This window comes from Myxine glutinosa, chromosome 9, assembly GCF_964187855.1.
Source record: "Myxine glutinosa chromosome 9, kmMyxGlut1.1, whole genome shotgun sequence".
NCBI classification, from domain to species: domain Eukaryota; kingdom Metazoa; phylum Chordata; class Myxini; order Myxiniformes; family Myxinidae; genus Myxine; species Myxine glutinosa.
The window spans coordinates 110,727,420-110,746,448 of NC_136269.1; the positions used below are offsets into that span (position 1 = coordinate 110,727,420).

Consider the following 19,029-nt stretch of genomic DNA (forward strand, 5'->3'; position numbering starts at 1 on the left):
CAAGCTGCTGTAGTCGGTCTGGCAGTTGCACCTGATGATCCGTAGCAACTCCTCAGGAGCAGGAGCGAGGTCTGTTTAGAGAGGGACAAGCCCCTCATCGCTCTCCTGCCATCCCCAGATCCCTTCCACTATTGAACCTGAAAGTACACAAGGAGGCTGTGGCACTTTGCTGCTGCTGATGTAGGTGGTAAGCTCTGTGGTTGAACATGACACATGCTTGGAGCTACATACATTGAACCATCAGCTTCTGATAAAGGACAGCAACTTCGCCCAGGTCTGTTCTCCCGCTTATATCTGCAGCAGTGTCGTCATCGGATGGGGTTGCGGCTTCTTCATCAGAATCCAGATCTTCAGACACTGTCTTCTGAATTGTCAGGTGGTAGAGAGAGACACCAAGTTGGACAGCAGCAGGCCATCAAGTGCTGTATCAACAATGAACTGTGCTTGAACTGCGTGAGCAATGGCCTTGCCAGTCATCATGTGGACGACTGCTTTGAGTGCATTAAACGTACAATGGAATTAGTAAACATCCATGCATGGTTCAGGGTAAAGGGTACAAGTTGGCTAACCGGGGTTGTCAGAAGTACAGTTATGTTCGTGTAATAAGAGTGCAGTGAATCTAGATTAAGCAAGTGCCTTCATGTGCTTTCCCACAATCCCCAAAAAAATACAATACAGATTTCAGAAATTTCTCTGAGCAGGATTTCTTAATACATATACTGTATCTGTATATATATATATATATATATATATATATATATATATATATATATATATATATATATATATATATATATATATATATATATATATATACATACATATATATACTGTATATATACATATATGTCATAGAGGACACTGTGAGTTTCTGGTGCAATTTGTTCGAGGTCATGGTGCATAATGCCTCTACTATAGTGAAAAACATGACAAAAGCCAGAGGGATTTCCTTTCTTTTTTTAACATGTTTAGGCCAAGGTAACGATAAGCCATTATTTGTAAACTTTAGAATTCAAATCTGCTCGTGTTCTTATCTGAATCGAGTTGGCCTATTTAGTGATCCCCTCTGAACTCCTGGCTCATGACGCAGGGAAACCATGTTCAAATCTTGTATGCATTTGCCCATTCTCAGCTAATATCCTTATCATTCATGTAAAAGTTGTTTGTGTGCTCCATTTTCTGGAACGCAGCTTTGCTGCTGATGCAGTGACCCTGTTACTAGTAAGCTTGTACTCATTTTGCCGACCTGGGAAGGATGACAGGCTGAGTCAACCAACCTGGTGATATTTAACAACCTCTTCCATGAGCCTTATTCAGAGCAGCAAAAACTTTGGCATTTTCTGTTTATTCACAAAACACTCAGTGTTTTTCTTGGCCCCCCACCCACATTTATCATTTTGTTTATTCATGCACAGCCAAGCAACAGCGAAAGCTCTAGCCTCAAAAACCTTTGCACAAAACACTGTAGATAGGCCGCAACAACCCCTCGTTTAAAATGAGAGAGGGATACAATTGTAATGGCTGCAAATTTTAATTTGCTTTGACTGTCCTCATTTGCTGGGATGGCGGTTGACACTCCAAAACAGCAGAAAGCCAAGTCGCCAATCCAAAATGCATCATTATAACAAAAATCCTTGCAATCACCAGTCTTTTTAAGGAAACAGGATTCCCAGCACCAGACGGCAAGAAATGGGAAGTCGGCAACTACGCCACTGGATGCAATTCAGAAAAAAATGTTTTGACTGTGCATCTTATGGGGTGGTTTTCAGAAAATAGCATCCTGCGTTTATGCAGTCAGCACACGCCGTAACATGAGAGTGGGAAGAGTGAGGCAACGGAGACGTTTTCCTGCAATCATCCCAAACTCATCGTCGGAATAGCTCCGTATTCCGGAAGCTGGAGTTGTCCCTAAGGTGTGGGGAAATAAAGTGAATGAATGAATAAAATAAAAAATAAAACAAGTTGGTTATTTGCTTTGATAATCTTTTGGTATTTATGAAGGCAAGCTTACGCAACCATGAAATATTTCATGCAACTCAGATAGTAGCATTTATTCATACATCTGTGAGTAGTTACTATACACACAAAGGTAGAGATACAGCACTTGATTATGTGCAAAACTGCACTGCAAAGTCCAACCAATGGTCACGGAGGAGATGGACTTCATGAAATGAGAATGCAATAACTCATGTTACCTGAGAGAAACCAGTGCAGAACATAACTTCAGAGCTCATAGAACACCTTGCCCCATGCAATCTTGAGAAAAGGATCATGGGAAGGGGTACTCCCTCCCTTTTAAAGCAAAGACGTGGAGCTTCTAGAAGCCTGTTTGGCAGCCCACATAATGTTGAAATCTCGTGTATTATAAAGAACGAGCGAAAAGCCCGTCAAAAATGACCGGTTGGAACAGTTTATTTGATGGTACAGCCTCTTGAGCATGCCAAAGTCTGAAGCCTCGGCCTAGTGTCAGGTGTGCTTATATATTCTTTATTTATTAGATATCCTACGGACATAAATGAACACTCATTTTACTCTGTTGCATGTTGCACATCACATGTAGCGAATTTCACCTCCCTGCACCTTGTAATTTTTTATTTAAAAAACGCTTCTGTACATCGCCCATGAGGCTCGGTTTGCAAGCCACCATCTACAATTCCAATAGATTCCAATAGCATAATTACTCTTATGGAAAATGTTTTTCGAGTTTGTTTTATCCTCAAAAATAGACCACAGTGAACACACATTAGTGTTAAAAGATTGCCCTTTAAAACCTACCCTTATGAAGGGGGACAGACATCTGTACAAACACACAAGCTGACATTGTGTTTTATACAGTAAAGGACCTTTGAAAAAAAGATACAATAAACAGACAGATTTTTATGGACAAAGTTATCTCAGGCAACTTGTTCAAAACATCATCTTGTTAAAAACATCATCGCTGGGCACCGCCATTTTGTCTGAATATCGATGTCCACCCACCCTGAGAGCGCAAGCGGCAAATTTCAGATGAGATGGCGTACAATTTTGCCAGAGTACTGCTAAACCGAAGGGTTTTGAAAGTGCAAACAAGGCGAATATGTTCTACAGTGTTCAAAATATATAATTCAAATGAAATAAAATAAAACTTTTAAATGCTGTAGAAAACCACAAACAAACCATTGAATCAAAAGTTTATCGCCATTGTTGCATTTAGGATACACTATCTTTTACATCACCTTATTTAACACGTTAAATTAGTTATTCGTGCCAGTTGTTCGTGTCATTTATGACTTCCCTAAAAACAGTACATCTGCTGTTTGGAATGTATTTCAATTTTTTTTGAGACAGACAGACAGACAAATGACTAAAGCAATTGCTTTGCCCCTCTGTGTACGGGACAAGACGCCATACAATTTGCAAAGTTCAGAGCCAAGGTACTGCTAAACTGCAGGTTTTTGGAAAGTCAAACAAGCCGATTTGGGTTCTAGTGTTCAAAATATGAAATTAAATTTGAAATTAAGTCGTTTGTCGATCATTGACAGACAGACAGTGAACCAATTGCTTTCCCCACACTTTGCACTATGCGTGCGGGGTAATAAGCCAATCTGCCAAAAACCAACAAATTATTTTAAAAGGATGCAAATATTTAATTATTGATGGGAGGGGTGAGGTAATCGGATGGTAAGGCAATGGGAAGGTGGAAGCAATGGGAAGGGGAAGCAATGGGAAGGGAAAGCAATGGGAAGGGGAGGCATGGGAGGAGGAGGCAATGGGAGGAGGAGGAAATGGGAGGGGAGGAAATGGGTGGGGAGAAATTGGGAGAAAGAGGAAATGGGAGGATGAAGCAATGGGAGGGGAGGAAATGTTAGAGGAGGTGGAAATGGGAGGATGAAGTAATGAGAGGAGGAGGAGGAGGAGGAGGTAATGGGAGGGGGTACCCTCCCCGTCTCCCTTAAAAAAGCATTTGCAACCAACATGCCAAAGCTTTCCAAACCAGGTGAAAAGAAGCGCAAGGCAGAATGAGACTGAGGAGAAAAGGACCACCCACACCAGGCATCTGACCTTGCTTCAAGAGGCTCAAAGGGCAGTCACCCTTCCTGCAAGCCTCATCTGCTCGTTACAAGCCCATGGAAATCCTCCCAGGCCCTAGGATGACGGGTACAAAGTGAGGGGTGGAGGGAAGGCACTGTTTTTTAATACCCGATCATTCCTTTCCTTTTAAAAATTTGTTTATAACATTGAACTGCCAAATCTGGCTCTTCCCTCCACTTCTTCAAGTTGAACACCCACTGCCATCATGCCAAAACCAGCACAGACCTGTGACCGCTTATGCTCCATATCAGGAAGCTGTGGTTACTATGTGAGTGCAAATAAAAAGTGTTGATTTAATGTTTCTGTTACGAGCCTGAAATTTGAATTAGATGTACAAACTTAATGGGAAGAAAATCCCTTAACCCATTTAGCATGGCTACTTGACAGTTCTTTCTCAGCTTGTCAGTCACATGTCCACATTGAAATGTGTACAATCATGGATATGCACGTGTCACATGTGGCTATAATTCAGTAAAAGAACGGTTGGAGATTAATCATTTGATTAGAATCCAACATGCGAGAAACAACAGGTGCAAAGTGGCTTTGTTCTCAGTTGCTTTAAGCTTTTCGCAAGTTATGCCGACATAACTTCAGGAGATCGTAATACAAAGCATGCAAAGCCTCAACTATACCTCCAAATACCGGCACTGGCTTATCTCTCACAATGGAAAGAAGGAAGACACTGAAACAGAACAATTCTGAGTATTTTACATAAAGTTCTGCAGGAGCTGGGAAATGTAAATGAGCATGACGAAGCTGAAGCAGAACCACGATAGAGGTTTGAATAAAGGTTGAAGCTAGAACAGTTCCCTGGCCTTATAAGGTCTAAACATTACCTCCTACAACTGAACAATGCACGCCTCACAGCACACTTAGAAAGTATGCATGCGGAACAAACTCTGAAGACAAAATGCATAATTAAAAACTTTCAATAACACCGTGCATGCTGACGATGACAAATGTAACCCGATGGATGGAGAACCTAAGGTTTGGGATTTGTAAGGGTACATTTATTTACAAGCAGTATGTCTTCGTTCAGCTGTGAAAACTGTTCAATTCCAGGAGATTCATTATAAACACAAATAGAGTTAAATTTCGACAAAATAAGCAAAAATAAAGCAATTAAATGCAAAAGAAGAAAAATAAAGTCCTGGAAATGGAAAAGCCTGCAAGTGGAATATTAACGCCATAAAAGTCACTGACTTGATGCTGTCCGTATGCGTTTTGTATTCCATGACTGTGTTGGGTGGTAAATTCAAGACTCGACGGAGTGTGTCGCGGATGCGTGACGTGGTTGCATGGTCGCTTGCAGTCTTGTTCCAGATCGAAATGATGTCTTCCTGCAGACAAGAAGGAAGAAAAACTTTTAATACTATGTTGCATTTGTTTAGAATGCCTCTTTTGGGAGAGAGAATTATCATATTATTTTATCCATACAATAAAATTGCCCAGAGTGGGCTAACAGTCATCTCTTGAGGTTGTAGTTCAGACCTCTGCTGATTTTGAGGAATCCACCCGATACGAAATCGAAAAATCCAAGACCGAGCGATCCAGTGGACCATCAAGTAGACGGGCTGTATCAGGTTTCAGAGCAATCATTGGTAAATAAGGGAAGAGTAGGGATCCAAAGTTTTAAGGGGTAACCCACCTTGGGAGCCCTCATGATCTGAAATCAAATAATCGAAACCTGAGCGATTGTGTGGGCTGGCTACTTGTATTTGAGTCAACTTTCACAACAATCACCCGGGTGACAAGGGAGTAGTATAAATAGCAAAAAGTAAACGGACGGACAGACATCCGGACATCACAACCCATTTTATAGGGAGGTGGGGGGTAGAGGGAGAAGGGAGAGGGCGGGGAAAGTGGGGGCAGGGGGAGGGTGGGAGATGGGTGAGGGAGAGGAAGGTGGGGGAGGGTGGAAGGGGAGGGAAGGGTGCGGAGACGGGGATGGAAAGGGGGAAGGGAATGGGATGGGAGGGGAAAAGGGGAGAGAAAGACTTTTGCCTTTTATAGGTATCGATCTCTGAGCGTCGAGATGAGATGCCCTAAAAATGAAAAACACGGTGAAGCCAGCCATGAAGCCTTGGTCGACCCACGTCACAATATGTCTTTTAATTATGTACCATTTGGAACATAATCTTTCAAACCATTAGACCCTTTAAAAACTGTTGAGACCTTGAATCCCCTTGAGACCCGAACTACTATTGGAACATACCCTTTAGACCTTTAGCACCCTCATAGACCCCATATCGACCTGTTAGACCCCTTTAAACACATACCACACAAACGTCAAAAAAGAGCCTTCTTGCAATCCACAGACTTTACTTTTTTTTTAGCAAGTAATGTGCAAACTCGACCCATTGACTCTGCACGTGAAAAAGCTGAATGCCTCAACTCTGTGTTTACCTCTAAATCTTGTGTCCCAAACCCATCCCTCTCTGTACCCACCGTACCCAGTCGTACCCAGCTGCTCCTGAACTCTGTGTCCTTTCCTCCTGACAAGGTGGAAAAGTTTCTGTCAACCCTCGATTCTGATTCTGCAACTGGACCTGACGGCATCAGCCCACGGGTCCTAAAATCCTGTTCTTCCGCTCTTTCACTCCCTCTCTCTGTTCTCTTCACCCTCTCTTTTGCTCAAGGTCATCTGCCATCTGCTTGGAAATCTGCCAACATCACCGCTTTGCACAAAAAGGTGCAAAAACAGATCCCAGCAACTACAGACCAATCAGCCTTCTCCCAATTATCAGCAAAGTCATGGAATCCATCATTGCTTCAGATATGAAATCTTTCCTCTTCTCCAATGGCTTGATCTCTGATCATCAATTTGGTTTCAGACCTGGTCCCTCTACTCTGGACATGCTGCTTCTGCTTTCTCAACAATGGATGGAGGTCCTCAATGCCAAACAGGAAATTAGAGCTGTCTCCCTTGACATATCACGTGCCTTCGATACGGTCTGGCACCCCGCTCTGCTCACCAAACTCTCCTCTTTTGGTATCCATGGAAATCTCCACGCATGGCTGGCGGACTTCCTCTCTAGTCGTAGTCAACGTGTGGCCCTGAATGGGTTTCTCTCATCTCCTCTTCCTGTTCAGGCTGGAGTTCCCCAAGGCAGTGTTCTGGGCCCTGTGCTTTTTCTAGTCTTCATCAATGATCTCTCTGACTCTCTTGAAAATCCTCTCTATCTCTTTGCTGATGACTCTACTCTCTGTCGCTCCATTCTTCATCCCTCAGATCGGCAGTCTGCAGCCTCCTCACTCTCTGCAGACCTGGACAAAATCACAGACTGGGCAAACAAGTGGAACATGTCTTTCAATCCTGACAAATCTCACACTCTTACGATGTCTCTCCGAAAAGACCGACTGGACAACCCTCCCATCCACTTTCTGAATAATCCTCTCCAAGAAGTTCTGTCACTCAAGCTTTTGGGTCTCACTATCTGCCATGATCTTTCCTGGGAAAACCACATTTAAAATCTGGCCTCCAAAGCCAGTCGCCGACTGGGCATCCTCCGTCGTGCGAAGTCCTTCCTTGGCACGCCTGAGCTCCTCACCACATACAAGGCTTTCATCCGCAGCTCAATGGAATACTGCTCTCCCCTCTGGGCTGGTGCTCCTGCCTCACACCTAGCTCGTCTTCACGCTGTTGAAACCAAAGCATTCAGAATCATTGGAATCTCCCGCGATGAAGCTAACTCCAAGGGCCTCTCACTCACTCACCGCAGGCAGGTTGGTGGTCTTTCCGTCTTCTACCGACTCCTCTCTGGCCTTGCCCCCCCCAGCTCTCTCTGGGCTCTGTCCCGCAAATATTCCTGCAGGTCGCACAAGATCTGCCTGCAACCCTCTTGTGGTTAAACTGCCAAAATCAAGACTCTCTGCTCACCTTCACTCCTTCATTCCTCTTTTCTCCTGCCTCTGGAACAAACTCCCTCACTCTCTTCAATCCCACTCCACCCTCCAGGTCTTTAAAACAGCTGGTCACCACCATATATATATATTTTTTTGTATACTGAATCTAGGCTAGTGAAAGAGCTGAACATTTACTTCACAAACAAATCAACCAGACAAACAAAATATATAAAAAGAGGGAGCGGAAGACAAGAGAAGGGGAAGCACACAAACACTTGAGAGCACACAACATTTAAGAGCAGGGAGATGTGTGGGAGGGAGAGGGCTTGGGGGGAGGAGGTGTGGGAAGGGGGGGGGGGGGGTGGTAGAAGTATAAAACACAAGGACACCAAGGACTTCCAGGACAGAAGTTGGTATTTCAACAAAGTGGCATTGGGGTGAAATTAGCGGGGATAGAAAAGATCAAGGTTTTGGATGGGGGAAGATCTGTAATCAAGAAGAACATCTCCCTGCTCTTAAATGTTGTGTGCTCTCAAGTGTTTGTGTGCTTCCCCTTCTCTTGTCTTCTGCTCCCTCTTTTTATATATTTTGTTTGTCTGGTTGATGGTGGTGAACAGCTGTTTTAAAGACGTGGAGGGTGGAGTGGGATTGAAGAGAGTGAGGGAGTTTGTTCCAGAGGTGGGAGAAAAGGGGAATGAAGGAGTGAAGGTGAGCAGAGAGTCTTGATTTTGGCAGTTTAACCATAAGAGGGTTGCAGGCAGATCTTGTGCGACCTGTAGAAATATTTGCGGGACAGAGCCCAGAGAGAGCTGGGGGGGGGGGGGGGGGGCAAGGCCAGAGAGGAGTCGGTAGAAGACGGAAAGACCACCAACCTATCTTCCCCCATCCAAAACCTTGATCTTTTCTATCCCCGCTAATTTCACCCCAATTCCACTTTTTTGAAATACCAACTTCTGTCCTGGAAGTCCTTGGTGTCCTTGTGTTTTATACTTCTCCCACCCCCCCCCCCCCTTCCCACACCTCCTCCCCCCAAGCCCTCTCCCTCCCACACATCTCCCTGCTCTTAAATGTTGTGTGCTCTCAAGTGTTTGTGTGCTTCCCCTTCTCGTCTTCTGCTCCCTCTTTTTATATATTTTGTTTGTCTGGTTGATTTGTTTGTGAAGTAAATGTCAGCTCTTTCACGAGCCTCGATTCAGTATACAAAACCACAGTGTGGGTACTCTGCTCGTACAGAATATTTGCAAAAGAGTGGAACCTCACCTTAAATAACTCTTTTACAGAGCATGAAAATACATGTGATAAAGAGGACACAAGGATGCAACACCTGTGCTTTGGAATGAAGGCAAATCTGAGCATTTGATAAAGATTCGAATTTTATGTACCTGCTGATGACTCGGCGTTAGTTCGTCGCTTCCTCGGGTTCCTTCTGATTAATCAAATGCAGTATTTGATCATGGTTGTACCATATCCTGATGCTGTGTACTATGCTTCCTCGTTGATAGACCCCCGGTAGCTTACATACCAGTTGCTACGTTTGAGCCTTGGTAAGCAATTGCTGAAATCTACTGTATATATCCGAGTTCTTCCTCGCATCTTACTTTCTTGCTCTTTCACACCTCTTTCTACCTTTTAACATTTCTCCTCATAAATTTGCTAATTATTACTTTTTATTTTATCTCTCTTACTCTTAATTTCTATCTTTCCTTATCTATCTGTCTATGGAGAAGTGAATTTTTACATTTGTTTTTGTAAGCCTCACTAGCCTGTGTCTGGATGGGTTCGAGAGTAGCTGAGTAGCAGCTGAAACCAGAATCCTATCCAGGTTTCTTCTGATGACTCTATCTCTGCTTTTTGCTTATTCAGGTTCCTTCTGATGACTCCAATGCAGTATTTGGAGTTCCATTTGATTGTAACAAAAATGGTCCAGTGGATAAAGGGAGAAAAATAAAATTATTTAGTAGATAGTTTCACCGCCTCTGTTCAAAACCCTCTTTGGTTGGTCATCCATCGATTGCTCGGCTCGCACCGTGTCCAATGACCTTTGAATGGTGTAGTCAGGTTCACGATGTTAACAAATATAATTTCGTTCAAAAATTTGGGAGATTAGCAAACCTATACATTCACCGCCTCTGTTCAAAACCCTCTCTGGTTGGTCATCCATCGATTGCTCGGCTCGCACCGTGTCCAATGACCTTTGAATGGTGTAGTCAGGTTCACTATGTTAACAAATATAATTTCGTTCAAAAATTAGGGAGATTAGCAAACCTATACATTCTTGGAATCATCAGAGCATGGAGAATCCGAAAATCAATGTTGGCATTTGCACAGACACAGATTTTGAATTTTCAAAATGGCCACCATAAAATACATATTTTGCGCTATCTCGGCTTCTAGTCAACCTAGAAACTTAATTAAATATGCTAATCCTATGTTTTCTGGGTCAAGGAATCCGATAAAGGCCTCAAAATAGTGCTCAGGATTATAGAAAAGCAACAAACAAAGGTAATTGAAAACCATTGTCATTATATTTGTGATATAACTGTATTACATAATACATGATATTGCAAGTCCTTTGAAGTTATAGATATGGGTTTATAAAGCAAGAAAGCAGCCTTGTTAGTATCAGATTGAACTATAAGTCCTATACACAGGATCTATTAGGTCTATACCGTTCAGGAATATGCTTTTACAGATCTTCATCACTGTCCTGAGTGTCATTTTCGCAAAGGTGTCTACGCAAATGCCAACATTAATTTTTGGATTCCTCATGCTCTGAATATTCCAAAAATGTATAGTTTTGCTAATCTCCAAAAATTTTGAACGAAAAAACATAGTGAACCTGACTAGTGATGGAATTTACAGAACCAACGGTCATGAAGGGGAAGACCAAAATATGTGCCGGTGCCATTTGAAACCAGCAGCCAATGGGATTGAAAGTTTGCTGCTCTCCGAGCTCACCAGCCAACAAGGGAGAGGCTGGATGTCATGCAGGCTCATTTTAATTACGTGGCCCGAAACAGCGACCTGTGACTCCACAGGTCTTTGAACGACGAAGTTTCACAAACATTCAAACAGAGATCCAACAGAGCAATTCTGCAGGGGTCCTTCAGCAAGCAATTCATCACATGATGACAAACAGCTGTGGGTTGTGCCCAAGTAGTTGCTGTCAATTTGGTTTAACCTGGCTATATAAATTTACAAGTCAAATTTTTTATTTTTTTAAATATGAAGAAAAACATGAAGGGGATGGAATCCCCAAAAAACAACCAAACAAGGTAGGAAGGAATGACAAGAAATGAAAAGGTAGGAATGACACCACAATACAACAACACAATCTTTTACTGATTGCCATCATGACATTTTATCATTTTTGTTATAGATGGCATTAGTAACAATTGTATGAAGATGTCTATGTTAGAGTTTGTCATAGATTTGTAGTGTGGGTTACAGTAATTGTGTATAATATCTGTTGTGGGATTGAAAAAGAAAGATGTCAAGGGATGTCATGATTATTATTTATTTATTTTAAAGTGATTTTTGTCCTGATGAATGAATATGAATGAATGAATGATCGTTTTAAGGCCATTTTCCCCGCTAGAGCAGGGGTTAGCCTTGCGGGCCCCATAACAATCATGGTTCCCTGTTTTGAGGCAATGTTTTTATGGCCGGATGCCCTTCCTGACGCCAACCCTTGGTCACGCTCTTAGGATGTGCAGGGATACGGTGTACCTATTCTAAATCGGGGTACACACCGTGATCATTCATCCCAGCAAGCTGGTACTCAATTTGCCGACCTCGGAAGGATGACAGGCTGAGTCAACCCCCCTGGCGTTAATTCAGCAATCGACCGGGATTCGAACCCAGGATCCTAGGATCCCAAGCCGGCACCCTAACCGCTAAGCCAACACCAGGCTTGGAGTAGCATAATTTTACAAAATTTAAACTTTGTAGCCCACCTAGAAAGTACTAAACATTTATAATCAGGGAGTGAGAGTGGTTTGAAAGAGCTTTATACATATTAGATATGGCCTACCAGGGTCGTTACTGAACACACAGGATAGGAGGGTACGGCACGGAACAAAAAAGGAAAAAGAAAAAAACAAATCAATCCAAGACACAGGAAACGACAGGATGCGAAAACCTGACTGAAACACGAGACAAATTTTGTGAGTGATGGTACACGAGTATTTCTGCTACCTACCGAGGCGCCTTGCATGATAAAGGTACTTGGCACACAAATGGCACAAGATATGAGAAACATATTTAACAAATTATTTTCTTAAAAGATGCTCACCAGGGCAACAAACAAATGTGGAGGGATGGAAATCTTTATTGTGCGCTGGCAAATTGAAGGACGGGTGCAATATTAATTGCTGTGGCACCTCACGCCTAATTTTGGTACGGAGTTGTTCCAACGGGACTCAATTTGAAAACACAAGAATCTAGTAGCAGGAACGGCCAATTATTCTGATTGGACAGCAATGTAATCTGGTGGGTTGGAAAATGTCATTATGCTATTTTATTTACGTGATGGTGACATCATGTTCTCGCCAACAATATTGTTGAAAATGTCTGAAACATTTCTTAAATGTAAGGAAATTAATAAGTGTCAGTGTTTTGCATTGTGGATCCATGGAAATTCTTCAGCTTGCCTACGTCGCCCCAAGTGCCGGTAGCAGGAGATCGCCATGAACAATGCTGGTACCTTAGCGTTGATGCGGTGTTTTATTTCAAAAAAGCTCTTCTGGCTAAATAGTTGCATAGGCCCCGTCAATTAGGCATGAGTGTAGCAGAGCTGCAGCCCCCGACATATCTCTGTAGGATTGTACTGCAGCCAATACTGGGAAAAGAACTTAATTCTCAATTTTATAGGCGGGTTAGCCTCAGTACCATGTTAGCCTAAACAACGCAGAAATCAAGAAAATGACCAATACCAGGATCTCAAAAATGAAGTGAAAAGATTCTGGAAGCTGAAGAATGCTGAAATTGTACAAGCAACAGGAATAATGAAGACGAACCATAATGAGATCATAAACACCATCCTTGAGAAAGTTATGACAAATTAACTTCAGTTGGAAGCTGTCCGGGGCTCGGTGATGATCCTGAAAAGTGCCCTCAGAACAAAACTTTGAGAACAAACAAACAAATAACTTCACTGCTTGGTCCATGAATCATGATACTTTACTGAAACAGAGGTAGAATACTTTGAGACCTGGGATGACTCCGTTCTATTTTCTGAAACCGGCATTGTAAATCACAACCAACGAGACACACACGCATACACGTACACCATTCCTGAGCCATGGAGTATTGCTCATTGCTCTGGGCTGATGCTCCTGCTTCCAACCTTGCTCTTCTTAAGGCAGTCAATTAACAAGGCCTTCTGCACCATTGGTATTCCAAGGAAGATGAGAATCCAAGGAAAATAAACAGCAACTCATTCTTCCATGGTGGAAATTTAAAAGGCTCTATTTCATACAGACTTGCACATAGCCTTGTTCCTCCCTGCAAAACACTGTCCTCCCTTGGCCACCCCTGTTTCTTTTTAGCAAGACTTTTAAGTAGCTTGAGTATGGATGGGAGACTGTGTTTCATGTCTCTGAGGATCTCGTCAAGGGATAATGTGTTTTCCTCCCACCCTTCCCCCCCAAACAAATTACGTTGTTTTGATGGATATATTTGGTCTGGTGTTGTGGCGGCACAGACAAGTTGGGCCGAATGACCTCGCCTGCATGTAGTGTCCTTGTTATATTTCATATCCTCATTAATCTCCCTTACTTCTTCCCATCTCCTATCTCTCTCCACATGTTGTGTTAATGCCACACTGTCAGTTCTCATTGTCTCTCCATTGCTCTTTGCCCCCCCCCCCCCCTCTCCTTCTCTCCCACCTTCTCCCTCTCTCACCCCCTCTCCCTTTCTCTCTCGCCCCCCCCCCCCCTCCCTTTCTCTCTCACTCCCTCTCCCTTCTTCTCTCCCCCTCTCCCTTCTTCTCTCCCCCTCTCCCTTCTTCTCTCCCCCTCTCCCTTCTTCTCTCCCCCTCTCCCTTCTTCTCTCCCCCTCTCCCTTCTTCTCTCCCCCTCTCCCTTCTTCTCTCCCCCTCTCCCTTCTTCTCTCTCCCTCTCCCTTCTTCTCTCCCTTAGATTTTGTTTGTGATTTTAAAAAAATACAAAATCTAAAACTAAAGGAGTAAGCCGAGTGAAACAGTTTTAATAAGTGATCATAATTTCCAAATGATCAACACGTTGACCTGGTGTTTCCATTTGAACACCTGGCTCATGATGTAGAGAGCAGGTTCAAATCTCATATGCCATGCATGTTTAACCATTGTCTACTAATGCCCTTATAATTCATGTAAAGGTACTGTCTGTAGTAGGTGATCAGTTTGAATATATGTGATTTATGTACAAGCTACAATAGATTAAAATGATTTTTTAAACCCACACACCGAACGAACCACCTTTCGAGGCCATTTTTCCCTGCAAAGCAGGGGATGGCCCTTTTCAGGCACCGTGGTCCCCTTTTTGAAGCAATGTTTTATGGCCGGATGCTCTTCCTGCCACCAACCCTGTTATAGTCACCTCTTGCGACACACAGGGAATTACCAGTGAACTGGTACTCAATTTGCCGACCTCGGAAGGATGACAGACTGAGTCAACCCCCCTGGCGTTAATTCAGCGATTGACCGGGATTCGAACCCAGGATCCTAGGATCCCAAGCCGGAACCCTAACCACTAAACCAACACCAGGCTCTTTAAACCCACACACCACACATTCATAATTCAATGATATTGCTGAACGACATGCAATGACAAATCATGACTTGCATTGGCGGTGATAATTTTAGCTTGACCCTCTTGGACCTTAACCTAATTTTTATGGCTAATATCTAGGGAGGCAAGCCCATCACTGGTGCAGCAATTTTAATAATAATTTAAGAGTGAAAATAATTAATGATGTACCATTAAAAACGACACGGGTCAACGGTCTGACTGCCAACCTGGAAGCGAATGGAGACGACAGCGCCACAAATCTCTTCTCCCACCATGAACTGCTCCCCAAGCATGGCCAAGATGAGGTTTTCCCAGCAGCGAGATGCCAACCCTTTTCGCAGCCGTACAATCCACTTCCCACCATTCTTGTTCGCTTCATCCTGTACTCACGCATGGACCCAAGTGCTTTTATATTTTTCCTTCTTTCCAATTCACACAAAAGTTCAAAATCACACCTCATTTTTACTGCTGTGAATTATCCCAATGCAAGTCAATTTTGGAATTTGCAAGCTATCTCCCATCGAGTGGCACATTTTATCCATGAGGAATGCTTGCCCAAAATGGGAGATAACACTTTGAGTAATTTATCAGCAACTAAATATTGTTCAGGAGAGAATTCCATCATCATAGGAAATGCTCTTCGAATGCAAAGAACAGTGATGGCTGGGACTCCATCATAAGCAATAGTGTTGTATTTGTTTAATGTTACGTTTCAGAAGTCAAATTGCATTACACTGCAACATTTTCTAAAGTATAGTTTGAACTTGGTTTTTCTTCACAGCTGAATTCTAATCCAACTAGAACGGCACTCGGTAGAGTGCATTCCTCCGCCAGGCTGAACACTATGTTTTGTATCTCGCTGATAGGCCGGATCTGGATTCAGACCTGAACCAAAATCTAATCGGCCCTTTTCTTGTCACCTCACCAATTCGTCCACCAAGTTTAGTCACAACTCGTCCACAACTTTTTTTAATATCAAGTTATATAATCGCTCTTCGCCCGATCCCTCAATGGTGAGAAATCACTTAAAATAAAATAACTCTTGTATTCGAATCCATATTCAGATCTTCACCAAAATCGAATCTATTCGTCCTTGTCACACACCCAACCTGTCCACCAACTTTCGTCCAATCCATTCATAACTTTTTCAAATATCGTGCTATGCATCGGTTTTAGCCCTATCATTAAATGGTGGAAAATCATTTTCAAAATTCTCTGATCTGGATCCGGATTCGAATCTTCACCAAAATCGAATCAATTCTTCCTTGTCACAGACGAACCTCTCCACCAAATTTCGTCTGAATCCATCCACAAGTTTTTGAGATATCTTGTTCACAGACAAACAGACAGACATGGGTGAAAACATAACCTCCATCCACCTTTGGTGGCAGAAATAAAAAAAGTATTTGCAGTAACCTGTTAACTTGTGGAGTAAACATCATGTACTAAGAAATACAAGATTCCATACGGGATCAAGCACAATATAGAGCAATGGTAGCAATTTGTCCCTCGACCATGAAAACAAACATTTGATGGAAGCATTGGCCAAAGGTTTCTAGAGTACGAACACCTATTTTGATCACCCTTCCCAAAAATATTATGGCAAAGAGTTATATAGTTCCCTTTTATTTGAACTCCAAGAATGGTTACAATAAGACTGCCTGGTTGTAAGAAAACCCATTGTATTTAATCGTACTATGTAATTTGGCGTGTGCGTATGTGAATGTGCGTGTGAGTGCGCGTGTGAGTGCGCATGTGAGTGCGCGTGTGAGTGCACGTGTGAGTGCGCGTGTGAGTGCGCGTGCTCGTGCGAGTGCGTGTGTGAGTGCGCGTGTGAGTGCGTATGTGAGTGCGCGTGTGAGTGCGTATGTGAGTGCGCGTGTGAGTGCGCGTGTGAGTGCGCGTGTGAGTGCGCGTGTGAATGTGCATGTGCATGACTTGTATGCACTCTTACACTCTGGACGCAATGAGTTGAAATTTGATGGTTGTACTTGGGGTTTGCCTGGGGAGGTTTTAGGCATGAAAAAAAAAAATCATAGTCGTGGAGGCAATGGGTGTTTGAATCTGTGGTGGTGACTCGTCAGCACTTGATCACAAACCGGCTTTACTTTTCAGTCTCATATTTATTCTCCTCAAACCAGACTCTATCTGCCACTTTTATTGCCACCCTGTTGCTTAACCTCCACTACTTTGGGTGCTGCCTCTCTCTCTACCCACAGGCTTCCATCCTTATATAATCCACCTCCAGGGTGGAGTCTCGCAACACTCACTATTGCATGCATGAAACAAAACACCATGCCAATTCTGTACCAACTGTACTAAGCTCAAAGACTTAGTGGGGATGGAGAGTGGAGTTTGGATCGGAAAAAGGAAATTGGTGGGGTGGGGGAGGGAGGATGGGTAAGGGCGTAATGATCATAAAAGGACTGGGGGAGGCATAAAAAATAGCTTTTCTGGACACTTTGCTGCTCTACAATGATTGGCATTTACCTCAAGCGCGTGGTTATAAATCCTCCACACAATAAGTTGAAGAACCAACAACAAAACACAGACATACAGACAAACAATAGCAATTTAGATAACACTTATAATAGCACCACTCTCCCAATTACAATCCCCATCCATCTCCCTCACCAAATTGATATACTTTGATGGGTTGTCTGGCGAACCAAAGTTTTATAGACTACTGCAATGTATAGAAGTAGTTAGAAAGAGATTTGTTGGGGATTCTTTAGTTTCAGAAATCTGTCCATTTTGCAAGATGGCAACCAGAAAAACAGCATTACGAATGGCCCAAGGTCCTTTCACAAAACCGAGAACCATGCAAAATACAGAATTAAAAAAAAAAATACAACAAAGTCAGTAGGGTAGTCAAGCCAACCAATTTATAACTAGGTAATTTTGGCAGCACAAAGGTCAACCACTACTCAAGCAAAGCATCGGATCATTAATGTCTAAAGGCAAGTGGAAACCAACAAAACAGCAAAACGGGGCTCCTGAAGGACAGTATACTCAATGATGCAAACAATTGTGAAGCACGACGAGAGCATCTTGCAGTTGCAGACCTTCATCTCAGGATTTTAAACCACTGTGGGATTTTACAACTCAGATGCAACGGACGTATCCAAAAGATTTTCTTTCAATCCGAGAGTCAACCCTCGACAATTTGAATACCTTGTATATATGTTCAGGAGATTATATAAATTGGTGAAAATTAGATTTGTCAAGAATTATAGAGAATACAATGTCATACAGAAGTCATCATCATCATCATCATCATCATCATCATCATCATCATCATCATCATCATGTACTATGACCTATGCAGAGCGTCGGTGCTGCCAAAGCAGTTACTAGGCTACAATCCTGGTCGGGTCGCTACTCCGACTTGAGAAGTCAGGGCAGGAATTTGAAACTTGGCCATGGTGCCATCGATAGGTCACCTATTTTCCACAAAGAACACCGTGGGATCTTTAATGTCCACCAAATAATGCCAGCAGAAAGGACACACAGCTTAACATCCATCCAAGGGACGGCATGTTGATTAATCACACGTTGATTAATCACCAGGATGACAGTTTATAGCTAGGCCGAGATTCAAACCCAGATTAGACAGTTTAGGGGTTAGTGTGTGTAACTCCAAGGCATTTGAGCCATCTTACCAGCCAGAGAAGTAAAAGCTCCAATAGCAAACACCAATAAATAGCACGGCAAAGCGTGCGTAACCCCCTCAGCCCATGCATGGTGGAAACCAATTTCAAGATGGCTGCCGTGGCGGCCATATTGAAAATCGCAGCGTGCCCATTTTCGAAAGGAACCTTCCTCTACTCAACCCTAACACACACTGTAAACATGGATTTAATCGGACAAGCCGTTCTGCTTGAAATTGACGGAAACCAATTTCAAGATGGCTGCCGTGGCGGCCATATTGAAAATCGCAGCGTGCCCATTTTCGAAAGGCACCTTCCTCTACTCAACCCTAACACACACTGTAAACATGGATTTAATCGGACAAGCCGTTCTGCTCGAAATTGACGGAAACCAATTTCAAGATGGCTACCGTGGCGGCCACATTGAAAATCGCAGCGCGCCCATTTTCGAAAGGAACCTTCCTCGACTCAACCCGAACACACACTGAAAAAATGGATTTAATCGGACAAGCCGTTCTGCTCGAAATTGACGGAAACCAAAAGTTGACGGACGCCCGGATGGCTGACGTGGCGGCCATATTGAAAATCGAAGCGCTCCCATTTTCGAAAGGAGCCTTCCTCTACACAACCCCACCACACACTGCAAAAATGGATTTAATCGGACAAGCCGTTCACCTTGAAATTGACAGAAA

The 19,029-nt window shown here is 43.1% G+C and overlaps 1 protein-coding gene across 4 annotated transcripts in view; it reads right to left on the reverse strand.

Moving 5' to 3' along the window:
• Positions 1-1,326: 1,326 nt before the first annotated feature.
• EIF4E2 (eukaryotic translation initiation factor 4E family member 2) overlaps positions 1,327-19,029 on the reverse strand; it is a 54,345-nt gene continuing 36,642 nt past the window's right edge. For 2 of the 4 annotated variants that reach the window (XM_068128557.2, XM_078784702.1), the window contains 4 exons: positions 14,915-15,067; positions 5,275-5,411; positions 4,042-4,125; positions 1,327-1,908 (listed from right to left, as the gene is read on the reverse strand). In XM_068128557.2, the coding sequence (XP_067984658.2) occupies positions 4,086-4,125; positions 5,275-5,411; positions 14,915-15,067 (330 nt within the window). In that variant the 3' untranslated portion in view covers positions 1,327-1,908; positions 4,042-4,085. The remainder of the gene's footprint in view (positions 1,909-4,041; positions 4,126-5,274; positions 5,412-14,914; positions 15,068-19,029) is intronic. The other 2 variants (XM_078784701.1, XM_078784700.1) reach the window with 1 other exon arrangement.